We start from the raw sequence: 11,967 nt of genomic DNA, 5'->3' as shown, positions 1-11,967 counted from the left end.
AAATCGCTAGAAATTCATTTAAATGGGGAAAGTATAAATAAAGATATAAAATTCAAAACCTTTGGACACAACCAATTAAATATGGTCTACTTTGTGTGAAAATTGTATAGGTGCCATTTTGAACCACAAAACTTGTACTTGCTTCACAAAATACTTCATTTTTTGCATTGAAAAAATAGAAAATCATATTTTATCAGAAAGACCATGTGATATTATTGTTCCAACGTGTTAAGGAATTGAAATGAAGACTTTAGCAAAAATAACCACATTGTTTTGATTTTTTGTGAATTAGTTATGATTTTTGCAAGTTTCAGCGGTCTTCGGGAGGTCACCCGTGGCTCGAGCACCGGTGCGGTGATTTTTTGAATCAAAATAACCGCCACTGGTGAGGGTTCATGGAAGGGGTATTTTGTAGTAGTGTTTGAATGCATTTATACACTAAGTCATGTGTAGATACATTCAAATTTTGACAAACTTGAGACATCTTTTGTTAGACGGAGGAAGTACCAAATTCACGCTTGCGTACAAGATTGGGAGAAATCGGGTGGAATTGAGATGGATTTGGGGATTTCAGTAGGAGCCGTCACCCACTGGGACCGTCTTTCAGTTTTTTTTAGGGAAAGCCATCCGTCACAGTTTATTGATTATGAAAAATAGTTACAACGTTTATCAGCATAGGAAAAATAAAACTAGGGGATCATAGTTCCGAGTATAAGATAAATTTTCAGAAAAACTATGTTATGCGCCACCATGTTGGCCTTCCGAGGACAAAACTCAAAGGAAACAGAGATAAAACACGAAACTAAAATCTTACGGTCATAGAAAATTGCCGCAGCCGGAGTGGCGGACAAACCATCATCAAGCATTATTCAATGACCGCCGTACTGTCCGATTGGATTATGAACTCGTTACATCCAATATGTGGAGCCAAGCAAAAACCTTCTCGAAGAGCATATACGTCTTTCAGTTAGTTCTGGTCAATCAACAAAACTGGCAAGACAATCGATCGTCTAAAAAGCACGGGACGCAGCCCGGCGACAGCTCACGTGGTCCACACTCCGACCCTCGTGGATTTTCTCATTTTCTGGAAGGCTGATTGTAGATGCTAGTAAAGTACCCAGCGCGCCTCTCCTAGATTCTGGTCAGTTTTAGCTCAATTCTTAGCCAAAACTTGTACTCCTTACAAAATTTTCTGTCCAGGACTGGGAAGCAACAGACATAGGACGTGTTTGGTTCAACAAAAATAAATAATATAAAGGTAATGGCAATAGGACTGCACTGGTACTATTCCAGCCCAAGCCTATTTTCTTTCTTGTTGCACTTCTGTGGTACGAATACGATGGGCTCGTGGGCTGGACCTTCTGGTATCACGAGACGGCCTAGTGATTTGTGGTTCTCTTTTAAATAGAGAAGCCCATATTAACCCCACCCGCAACCGCAAGGCCGCAAGCCACGTGATACTCTCCAACAATGTCGTACAAAACGCCCGCCACGCATTCCCCTTCCTTCCATCCCCAGTCCCACCTCCCAAAACCGAGCCCCCATAATTCTTCCCGCGCGGCCGCACCAAATTCCCCTCCTACTGCCGCCACTGCCCGCGGCCCCGCCACAGACTACCGCCGGCCACAGCGGTCGCGCTATCCGCAGTTCGCTCTCTGACCGTTCCCCTGCCGGCCCCAGCCCGCCCCCGCTGTGGCAGATCTGGCCCTCTCTCGCGGCGCCATTCCGTCGAACACGTCCCGCGCGTCGGCGGGCGTGGGGGAGGAGGAGGAGGAAGATGTACGGCAGGCGCGCGTCGCAGCTGCTGAAGGAGCTCGACTCCTGCGAGCCCGGGCAACTGGTGGTTTTCAACGTAATTTTCTTCCCTTCTCCATACGCACTATCGCATTTACTAGTTGGGGAATCTGAGTGGTTCAGTCTCCTTGCTGCGTGTATATTATGGGCCAATTTGTTTGCTCTGGTTTGTTAGGTATCAGTTTGGGTGGAATTCGGCATATATGTTGTATAATTGACATCTAGTGCAAAGTGTCATGTTCGAGCACCTGTCTCGTCTCGTCAGGGCAGATGTTAACGATCTGGCCTTGTGATCTGCCCTGAAAAGTTCATGCGATTTTAATTTCTGAACCAGCATCCGTTTACTCAGAAGAGTATCACACCCCTAATTTGTAATCCTGTGAGCCTGCCTGACAGTTAAATTGTTAGGTTCATGGTACCAAATTCCATGGTATCTTGTTAAAATTATCTGTTGCTTACTTGCATGACATATTCTGCTTTTTTCAAATCTTTAGAAGAGGTGGTTACTGCAGCACCGCATAATAATTGTATACCGCTTGGGTAAAATGGTTATGGTAGCTATAGATCCTGTTAAGTTTGTGTAATATATCTGGACACCTAATTTGCTGTCTAACGGAATGTGCAGAGTGATGTGTTTGATCAGGTCGTTAGAGAGTGCAATGAGCACAATGCACAGTTTCAGTCATTGATCAGGTAACTTGCATGCTTTTAGATTGTTGAACATCTTCGTCTAACTTTGCCTTATGTGCATACATCACTTCCTTACCAGCTGCAGTTGATAAACTTTTCGAATGCCTCATATGTTTTGTTCTTGTGACAGGAAAATGGTGGACCAAAACTTAGACATTGAGACAACCAGAAACGAGGACCACTATGGTGCAGCTATCCACCATCTTTCACTGCTCCGGAACAAAAGATGCCTCATCGCTTACATGTACATGATTCATATCCTACAGCTGTGCAAACTTTTAGTTTATCTCTGTTCTATCCATTGTCTAGGCTTAACCTGAATTTGGCTGGACGTTAGCTGAAAGCATTCTATCCAACCAGGTACAACCGAGCAGAAACTATTCAGAGTTTTAGATGGAAACTTGGTCCTGTTCTTCCTCATGAAATACAAGAAAAGCTCCACTTTTCAGAGAAAGAATACTTCAAGAACCACTCTGCAGCCATTAAGTCATACATTTCGGAGATGGATATAGATTTAACAGTGGTATGAGACCCCTCTATACCATGTACTTTTTAAAGGGAGGAAATGCAGTCACCAGACCTGCTATATAAATTTTATAGGACATGGTACCTCCCAAGGACCCTTATATCCAGGTTCGAGTACTGGAGGACATTGGTGAAGTATCTCTAGGTGACCATTCCATATCATTGACCAAGAACTCACTACATTTCCTAAGGCGTACAGACGCCGAACAATTTATATCACAGGTTTGCTGTCTTTTACTTCATGATCTTCATGCTTTAAGCATTTCCTGTGATAACAATACACTGTTTAACTTATAATAGGGCCTCATGGAAGAGTTTTTGGAGTAGGGATCACATATGGTGTACGATAGGTATCATTCCTCACTGTGATCTTATTACCTTTTTTTTCTCGGACCAACCCCTGGGGGTGGGTCATTTTCATTTGGAACAAAACACCGAGACGGCGTGAGTCTTACAAGCCCCAACAAAAGCAAAAAGAAAACAAACAAAGAACAGAAAGTGAAAAAAAAAGGAAAACATAAATAAAACCCAAGAAGGCCAAAGAACAGAACAAGGAACTGCACAGCTAGACTACTGGCATAGTGTAATTGTGATGTCATGGCCAAAGCACATGTCCTACGGAGAATATCAGAAAAGGCTCAATGGGGACAAATATTTCATACTACCTCTGTTTCAAAATGTAAGATGTTTTGGCTCACCATTTTAGCCTTCCAAAATGTCTTGCCCTTTTTTTTTTACTTTTCATTTCTTGAGTTAAAAGTTAAAGTTGCATCACACTATAGCTTTTCATGTCTTACATTTTGTAACAATGGTAGTACTTGACATATGGCTAGTTCAGCTACTGCCCCTACAAACTTGTGTTTTTTATTTTGGATCTCATTTCTTGAACAGTACGTCTAAACTTGTGTTTTGTCAGATGCAGATTATGATTGAGGAGATAATCACCCACTTATTTTCTTCTTTGCTGCTGTGTGATAGTACAAGCACTCTTCAAATTCTGACAGACTGCAAAAAGGAAAGAAGATATCTTGTCTTAGATGTGAAGGAACAAGGCAAAATGAGGAATGCCTGTGCTCCTACATAGCTGTTAATGATGGCTACTAGCCTTAGATGAATGAATTACATTTGTTCTATTTATGTTGCTGTGGCCATTCGTTACATATTGTAATGTTCATTGGTATAATTCAAAATTTGTAAAACATGTACAGGCAATCTTCCTGAATTTCACTGCAGTTGGAAGATTAGCTTTCTGTTAACTGATGATGACAAGCTCGACCTGAACCTGAACTCCTGAAGGATCATAATGTTTTCCCAGATATTGTGATTCACTCATGTGTTCATTTTACTAGAACCACAGTTATGACATTCAGAGGTTCGACTCTGGCTGACTATGTTTTCTTGTCAGAAGCCACAACTTAGGCCCATTCCAGGTTTGTACTCCCTCCGTCCTATATTAACCGACTCAAATTCGTCCAAATATGGATGTATCTATACCTAAAAAGTGTCTAGATGCATGTAATAGAAAGTTAGTTAATATGAGACGGCGGGAGTATTACTGTTTTTTCTTTGAAAAGGAGGAAAGCTCCATGGCGTTTGCATCGATGGATGCACACAACCATAGGTTTGTATTACTGTTACAATTGACATTCCCTTTCCAGGAAGCAAGATGGTATAATTTCGAAACACACAGCTGTGTATTTCGGAAGTCTGAAAGTGAAACAGATGATACTCCTTTCCATGACATGATCAAGCTAGTCAAATTACACTCGAAAGCATTTGGGACGACTGGTAAAAAGTGCATGGTCAAAGGATAAGATGAAAGTCTCAAGCTAGTCAAGTTTTATTGAAGGACCCCGCTCCAGTTTTCTCCTCCATCGGCTCATAGCATCTGAACGGAATCTCACACGCGGCCCTCGTTCCGAAGGAGCAGCAAAATCCAAGGGTGTAATTGTAAAACGCCGTAGACCATGGGGGTTGAAGAGCAGAGACAATTCCCCAAGCTCACGGCAAGCAACCGGCAGCTCGCCGCTACAAGCACGGTACCGCGATTCCCAATTCCATCTCCACCGGCCTTCCTGAACTGAAAACCCTAGCGCTAGACAAACCTCGCGTAGTAAGCTCTTGCTTGCCGTAGCATAATACTAGTACGTTGCAATGAGCTCGTCGCCGGCGATCGCGGCTGCGTCGGCGGCCGTGGTGGCCCTGGCCGTCGCCAATCGCGTGCTCTACAAGCTTGCGCTCGTGCCCCTCAAGGCCTACCCCTTCTTCCTCGCCCAGCTCACCACCTTCGGGTAAAAGCTTTTTTGCACCGCTGAGGTGTTCGACGAAATGCGCAGGTCGGTTTTAGCAAGCTCGGCGTGCGGTTCTGGGCTCTGACATGTTGTATCTGCAATTGGAACGTTGCAGGTATGTTGCCGTGTACTTCACAATACTATACGTGAGGTACCGTAGGGGGCTGGTGACGTGGGACATGCTTGCGTTGCCAAAGAGTCGGTTCGCCGCCATCGGCCTGTTGGAGGCTCTTGGGGTCGCCGCTGGCATGTCCGCAGGAGGTAATTTCGGAAACCTTTTTTACCGTGTTTCTTGCAGACATTTGTGCTAACTGATTGTTATTGGTGAAACTTGCAGCCATGTTGCCTGGCCCTGCTATTCCCATATTGTCTCAGGTCTGAATTTGACTTATTTCAGCTGTGCTCTATTGTGTAAGATTTACATATCATGTCCTTGTCCTCCTGTCTTGTTTTCACTAGTATTTGATTAAAATAGGGAAAACCAAATGTACACGCAGGGGTGGATGCTTGAGATTAGTGTTTACATACTTTTTTTTTAACCGGGACATCCCATTTTTCCATTCAACGAACGGAACTGTTTCAAGGAGGCAGGAAAAGCGGGAATATCGAGTTCGTCACCAGCAGGAGACCCACTATGACAAAATCGTCTCAATCCAGCCACTATGCAGCAAAAACCTGCTGCCACCCAAAGTTTTCATTTTTTTCAAACTACAGAGCCTATAACAAAACAGGACTCCTAAAAGATGTTTAAGTACTTGTGCATCTCCACTAATTGACTGATAAACACTCTAGTTTTGTGATGTGATTTCAGTTCTTATAACTAGTGGAATTGTTTTATTGTAATTGTTCAAGCATTTCAAAACCGTGACCGTGATGTTATGGCGATGGGTGGACAAGGCACCAGGAGTTAGGTATAAACATGAAGGCATCGGGTAGATCATATTAGAGACTGGAAGGTTAGGAAAAGGAATAAACTAAGTAGTAATATCCTTGTTGGATATATTTATGTGTATTAGAAAGTGTCCATTTAAATTAGGAAGAGTCCAACTAAACTTTGAACGTAGAGATATGGTTGTCTTGAGTTTATATCAGGATCCGACTCGTGGATCAAGTTAATTGTCCTATATGAACGATTGTCACAGTTTTAAGCAATTAGCATCAAAAGTTCCAACAATCCCCAGAGCCTCTCTTCCACGTCAGGGTCGAGCCCTGCCGCCGGTTGTTGAGGGCGAGTGCCCCTATCCCTGGTTTACGGACCATCGTCCTACCAATTTAACTTGTTCTGGACCGGTCCATAACATAACACATGGGGTAACATGTGCTTGTGATTGTACTAAAATGCAAATTATATTTGGTTATTTGTGTTTGTACCTCCTACCTATGTACTTCATTGTCGAATAATAATCTTCTGTGTGTGTGTTCTGCAGTCTTTCCTGGTCTGGCAGCTTATTTTCTCGGTCTTTCTGTTGAGAAGGACGTACTCATTGAGACAAATCACTGGTTGCTTCCTTGTAACCTCTGGTGTGATTATTGCTGTTGCAAGGTATATCCTTTGAACTATCTCGTAAATTATATGCTACTTGTCACAACAAAGTTGTTTAGAGAGAAATCGGTAGTTATGCTCTTGTCTATTCATAAGCATTGACTCTTATTTGAGTAAAAAGTGTTGTTGTGCTATTTTCTACGATAGGCAGTTATTTCCAGGTTATGACTGACCATCTCTATACTGTTATTATAGTGGAGCGAATGAGGGTCACATTCTATCTGGCGTGAAGTTAATTTGGCCAGTACTGATGATTGCTTCATCAGCACTTCAAGCTGGTGCATCTATTTTGAAGGTTTAGCTACTTTTATTATTACATTATACACCTTTTATAATTTTCTGAGACTTCAATCAAATATATGAATTGTGTTTTGCAGGAGTCAGTCTTCGTTGATGGCGCAAAACGTCTTAAGGTTCTATCTCGCACTTTATTTTTCTGTATGTGCTAGTATATGTGTGTGTGGTGTAGTTTCTTCAGAAACATAACCTCAAAACGAAATATTGTGCAGGGGAAGCGGCCAGACATTTTTGTGGTCAATTCATTTGGATCTGGATTTCAGGTGAGATTGTAAATTCAACATTATTCGTTTGTTACACTTAGCATTATCATATCCATAAACCTTGATTTATATCATGTATTGTACTTCCTTTTATGATTTACAGGCTCTTTTTGTCTTTCTACTTCTCCCATTACTTACTAATTTACGAGGAATTAAACTTGCTGAGCTCTCAGCCTATTTAAATGGTGGTGCTGAGTGCTTCTTAAATGTTGGAGAAAGTCTGATCGGTAATGCTTCTTTCCTGTTCTAATACATGCATTTACACACTGGGAAGTTCCTCAAATGCCGTGAAATGCTTGTAGTACAATAGTTGCACTTGATAATTGGGAACCATAATTGCTTGATCTGGGCTTGTTTTGTCAAACTCCTTAAATTTTGATCTGGGCTTGATAATTGGGAACCATAATTGCTTGACACACTGGGAAGTTCCTCAAATGCCGTGAAATGCTTGTAGTACAATAGTTGCACTTGATAATTGGGAACCATAATTGCTTGATCTGGGCTTGTTTTGTCAAACTCCTTAAATTTTGAACTAGTCAGTTGAAAACCTGGGACTTATGATTTCAGGTTGGTTATGTAGCGGTTCTATAGTGTTTGTACATATAATTTTTCTACCTGATTGCCTGTATTTTCTTATAGATTGCGGTGGAGCTCCATTCCTACCATTGCTTTTCATATTGGTGAACATGGCTTTCAATATCTCGTTGCTTAATTTGGTGAAGATGTCATCTGCCCTGGTTGCTTCACTTACCGCAACATCAGCAGGTATTTCCTTCTGTCTTTCTTTTCCTGCATTTGCATTTGCATTTATTGTTCTGCTGCCGCTGTGTATGGATCAAACTGAACTAGTATTTTCATGACTGCTGATGATGTTTGTTTTCATTGCAGTGCCAATATCAATTTATATCCTTTCTCTTCCTTTGCCTTACATCCCTCAAGGCGCAAAGTTAAGCGCCTCTTTTATCATAGGTGGTGTGGTATTGCTGTCGGGGCTGATTCTATATAATCTTCCCCAATCATCGAAAGAGTCAAAGACTGATTGAAAACTGCATAGGACAACAGAGTGTATATCACCACTGCTATTGAAACTTAATTATTGGCTTAGTCCTGAAGCTGAAGAGTGGATTTTCAGGCTGCTTGCACTCATTTGTAAGTGTTTCGAAGGTTTGTTGCATCAATTCTTGATATGTCTAACAATTCATCAGGCAGTAGTACATGCATGTAACTTAGCAGATTAACTAATCTCTTTACTCAATTTTGTTTTCCAATGTACTATAAATGTGTCATCTGATAGAGCAGTGCACATATATACTTCAAGTCACCGTAGTGTAAAACACACGTGTCAATGTAATATGTTCTGATGTTCAGAAATAAGAACACTTACAGAATAATTGTTGAACTGTAATTTATATGAGGTGTCGTCTGTTTCTCTATTATCTTGTCCTCTTCTTACATGTGGACAGTGTTTCTGTTATGGTTGATCTTTGAGACAGGAAGGTCCATATAAGTGTAGCTTTTGTCCATTGCATCCTCCCGAGTTTTTTGTTTTTCAGCCAGAGATCCTGAGAGATTTACAAAATCAAGTTAAAGCAACTACTGCACATATCAACCCCAAATTGGAGTATTTAAGACGACCATACATGCCTAACAAATTTGACTTGAAAAATGCTCTGCAGGAAAATATTTTGTCAGCCTACTTGTATATAGAAGCAGAACTAGCTAGTACTTGGATGGAGATCTCAATGATCCCATGCAAGGCAGCATTTACTCTATTGCATAAGTTTTTTTGGTGTACTCTGTAACTCTATTGCATAAGTTTTTTTGGTGTACTCTGTTGCATAAGTTTTTTTGGCGTACTCTGTTTCATGAGTTTGCACTAGGAGATCAAGGTCTGGGTAGCTTTTTTTTTCGAGGTCTGGGTAGCTTTTTTAAATGGACTCATTGGATCAGGTAGACCGAGCTTGTCTTCACGGGCTATACACATAGCCCATATGAGTATAGGATACATGTGCACTTCGTCATCTGTATTCGGTTGTCCTGTCGAAGTGATGCTTTAGTACTTACTTCCAGCCATTTAAGATTCGTTCTCTCGCCTAGATGGATTCGACACAAGTCAAGACTTCCTCAATTTTCCATCACAACTTTATGACATGATATCTCGATTTGTTGCCAATGCTATTCGTTTAGTACCTCGCAATTTGCTTATGATCGGTTGCACCGTGTATATATTCCCTGCCTCGCAACATGGTGGCATATATATTCCATTATTCCACACACTTTACCTCAACCATTGCAGCCAGATGCTCCAAAAAGGATACATTTAGACAGCAACCTGCCACGCTATTATTCCGACCATCGTCGCACTGATCCTCTCTTGGAGTCTTTTCAGCGGGAGGCTGTCTGAACTGGTTTCGGACACCATTTCTCCTACGGCCACTTGTCACCCCTCACCGCCTCACCATTTCAGGGACCTGGCGATTGCGTTTGATTCTTGTTCTTTTGTTGTTCGTATCTACACCTGCTTTATGCCATATGCTAAATTTAAATCAAAACAGTTCCGATGCTATATTCCCGTAGACGTCACAAATAATAACAGAAGCATCTCATCATTCTGTTGCGGTGAAATAGGTCAAATCAGCCAATCATTCTGTTGCGGTGAAGTATGTCAAATCAGCCAATCATTCTGTGGGGGTCGACCAGATCAATCGTTGAGTAGCTTAACAAAGTGAGCAGGGCAAAGTACTGTGACCAACCAGATCCAGAGCGGGACGGCGGCCTGACGGAGTCAAAGCCCCTAGCTAGCTAGTTAAGAGTACTGCAATGGATCTAGCTAGCTTGGGGATTACATACTGCTTGTCTGATCCAAAGGTAACTTGGGCGCGTGAGTCGTGACGGGTCTCCGGCTTGCTAGCTATAGTGCAGACTGCACGCTCTTTGCTTCTTGCTAGACACAGTTGGAGTAGGCCGTACATGGTCAGTGGTCACTCAATTTATTTGGTCCTGTTCTCCTAAAAACACTAGCACTGTAATCACACATTTATTTCTACTTCCTCCGGTCCACGGTAACTGTCTCAAATTTACCCAAATATGGTGTATATATGCCTAAAAAGTGTATACATATAATATTTCGATAATTAATATGGATCGGAGAGAGTAATAGAGTTGGCAATACTCTTGCCCTTTTGCTCTGGAAAAATAGTAAACCCAACTATGTATTAATAACTTACTAGATGTCGCGAAATCCTCCCCATGGGCATGGTGACATAGCCAAACTCACAAGGTTACAAACTTGTACTTCCTTTGAATTATGGATCGGATGGAATATATATCATTCTGCAAAGGAAGCATGTGAAATAGCAAGAACAATGCTGAAGACGCAATATTTGGCGACGAGATTCATCCGAAGTCTATGTCCCTTGAATATATGCACTACTACATTATAGGCACATAGACGACCCTATCAATAACTGTTGAGGTTTCCTGTCTTTAAATGGACTTATCTTAATTAGACGGGTAGAAATCACTACCTATTTGTGATAAGGCAGGAAATAGAAACCATCTGCGATATGGGGCAGCCAATTACATGTTTTTTGTTACTTCCCTATCTTCATTGTTCGACCGCCAAACCCTCCATGTTTGTGCGCAAACCGCTAGCACCCAAAGACGTCGAGAATGACGTGTATAGTCTTGAGGTCTTCAACCTGTAGACCTAAGAAAATGCCAACATCATCGACATGAAAGAGTGGTGCCCAGCATTTGCTCGCACTATGCTAGCCGCAATTTGTTCAAATGTAGTTAATTTTGAGTTTTAACCGCACTTTTAGCACTTCAACCGCATATTTTGTCAATAAAAGTGTGTCAAATACTTTTGCCAACACGAACATATTCAACACTTTTAAAATGCCACAAATATAAATTTGACGCACTTTGAAAACAAATTGACGTACTTTGAAATGCATCCGGTAATCTACCGTGACGTAGTGGTGGTGGCGGGGATCGACCGCCAAAATGAAGAGCATGGGGGAGGGGCACCGCCATCTATCTCCCACTGTAAAGGACCGCCATCTATCTCCCACTGTAAAGGACCAAAACCTTTTGCTTGTACCATTTACACAGACTACACGAGCATTTAAACACCTACACGGCTAGCAGCGACCACGCAAGCTTAATTTGGCGTCTAGACGTACGTCACTGCGTATCGATCGTATGGATCCATGGATCGATAGCTCTTGGGTTCATACGCGGCCCATGCCCTCCATATGCGTTAACGTTCCTCCATACAACTTCCATACTCTCCCGTCTAATAAATTCCTACCTCGCTCTCCCTCTACTCGATCCATCCATCGCAATATGGCATTGCACCATATTCATATACTCCCTCCGTCCAACAAAAAAGATGTCTCAAGTTTGTTAAAATTTGAATGTATTTAGACATAACTTAGTGCATAGATGCATTCAAATTTAGTCAGAGATCTTTTGTTGGACGGAGGAAGTAGGAGTATATAGACACACGCATATATATATAGCTCTAGGCCCCTTTAGAGCTAGAGATTCGACGCGTCAA

The 11,967-nt window shown here is 41.8% G+C and overlaps 2 protein-coding genes across 3 annotated transcripts; both read left to right on the top strand.

Moving 5' to 3' along the window:
- The first annotated feature begins 1,492 nt into the window (after positions 1 to 1,492).
- Positions 1,493 to 4,337, top strand: LOC100823089 (DNA replication complex GINS protein PSF1). 2 transcript variants are annotated; one of them, XM_010238925.3, is made up of 7 exons: positions 1,493 to 1,852; positions 2,420 to 2,487; positions 2,615 to 2,728; positions 2,845 to 3,007; positions 3,085 to 3,231; positions 3,310 to 3,359; positions 3,932 to 4,337. In XM_010238925.3, exons 1-6 carry the CDS (start codon positions 1,778 to 1,780, stop codon positions 3,334 to 3,336), a joined length of 594 nt encoding a protein of 197 aa, XP_010237227.1. In that variant the 5' UTR covers positions 1,493 to 1,777; the 3' UTR covers positions 3,337 to 3,359; positions 3,932 to 4,337. The 2 variants fall into 2 exon arrangements, with proteins under 2 accessions (XP_010237227.1, XP_003576019.1); XM_003575971.4 differs by having other exon boundaries at positions 1,494 to 1,852; positions 3,926 to 4,337.
- Positions 4,338 to 4,932: 595 nt separating this feature from the next.
- LOC100821841 (protein CLT2, chloroplastic) lies at positions 4,933 to 8,837 on the top strand. The gene is made up of 10 exons (XM_003575968.4): positions 4,933 to 5,300; positions 5,416 to 5,561; positions 5,638 to 5,675; positions 6,728 to 6,843; positions 7,039 to 7,138; positions 7,221 to 7,256; positions 7,353 to 7,403; positions 7,507 to 7,630; positions 8,043 to 8,168; positions 8,292 to 8,837. The coding sequence occupies exons 1-10, from the start codon at positions 5,164 to 5,166 to the stop codon at positions 8,444 to 8,446; spliced, it is 1,029 nt and encodes a 342-aa protein (XP_003576016.1). The 5' UTR covers positions 4,933 to 5,163; the 3' UTR covers positions 8,447 to 8,837.
- Positions 8,838 to 11,967: the final 3,130 nt, after the last annotated feature.

Source organism: Brachypodium distachyon, chromosome 4, assembly GCF_000005505.3.
Source record: "Brachypodium distachyon strain Bd21 chromosome 4, Brachypodium_distachyon_v3.0, whole genome shotgun sequence".
Classification (NCBI taxonomy): Eukaryota; Viridiplantae; Streptophyta; class Magnoliopsida; order Poales; family Poaceae; genus Brachypodium; species Brachypodium distachyon.
This window is presented reverse-complemented; position numbering and strand designations above follow the sequence as displayed.

What these genes read in the sequence shown, in the direction of transcription:
- LOC100821841 (XM_003575968.4), top strand. Translation starts at nt 5,164, where the DNA reads ATGAGCTCGTCGCCGGCGATCGCGGCTGCGTCGGCGGCCGTGGTGGCC. An exon ending in GTGATTATTGCTGTTGCAAG is followed by an intron (nt 6,844 to 7,038) that starts GTATATCCTTTG and finishes CTGTTATTATAG; the next exon opens with TGGAGCGAATGAGGGTCACA. An exon ending in CTGGTGCATCTATTTTGAAG is followed by an intron (nt 7,139 to 7,220) that starts GTTTAGCTACTT and finishes TGTGTTTTGCAG; the next exon opens with GAGTCAGTCTTCGTTGATGG.
- LOC100823089 (XM_010238925.3), top strand. Translation starts at nt 1,778, where the DNA reads ATGTACGGCAGGCGCGCGTCGCAGCTGCTGAAGGAGCTCGACTCCTGC. An exon ending in GGCAACTGGTGGTTTTCAAC is followed by an intron (nt 1,853 to 2,419) that starts GTAATTTTCTTC and finishes CGGAATGTGCAG; the next exon opens with AGTGATGTGTTTGATCAGGT. An exon ending in TGGATATAGATTTAACAGTG is followed by an intron (nt 3,008 to 3,084) that starts GTATGAGACCCC and finishes TAAATTTTATAG; the next exon opens with GACATGGTACCTCCCAAGGA.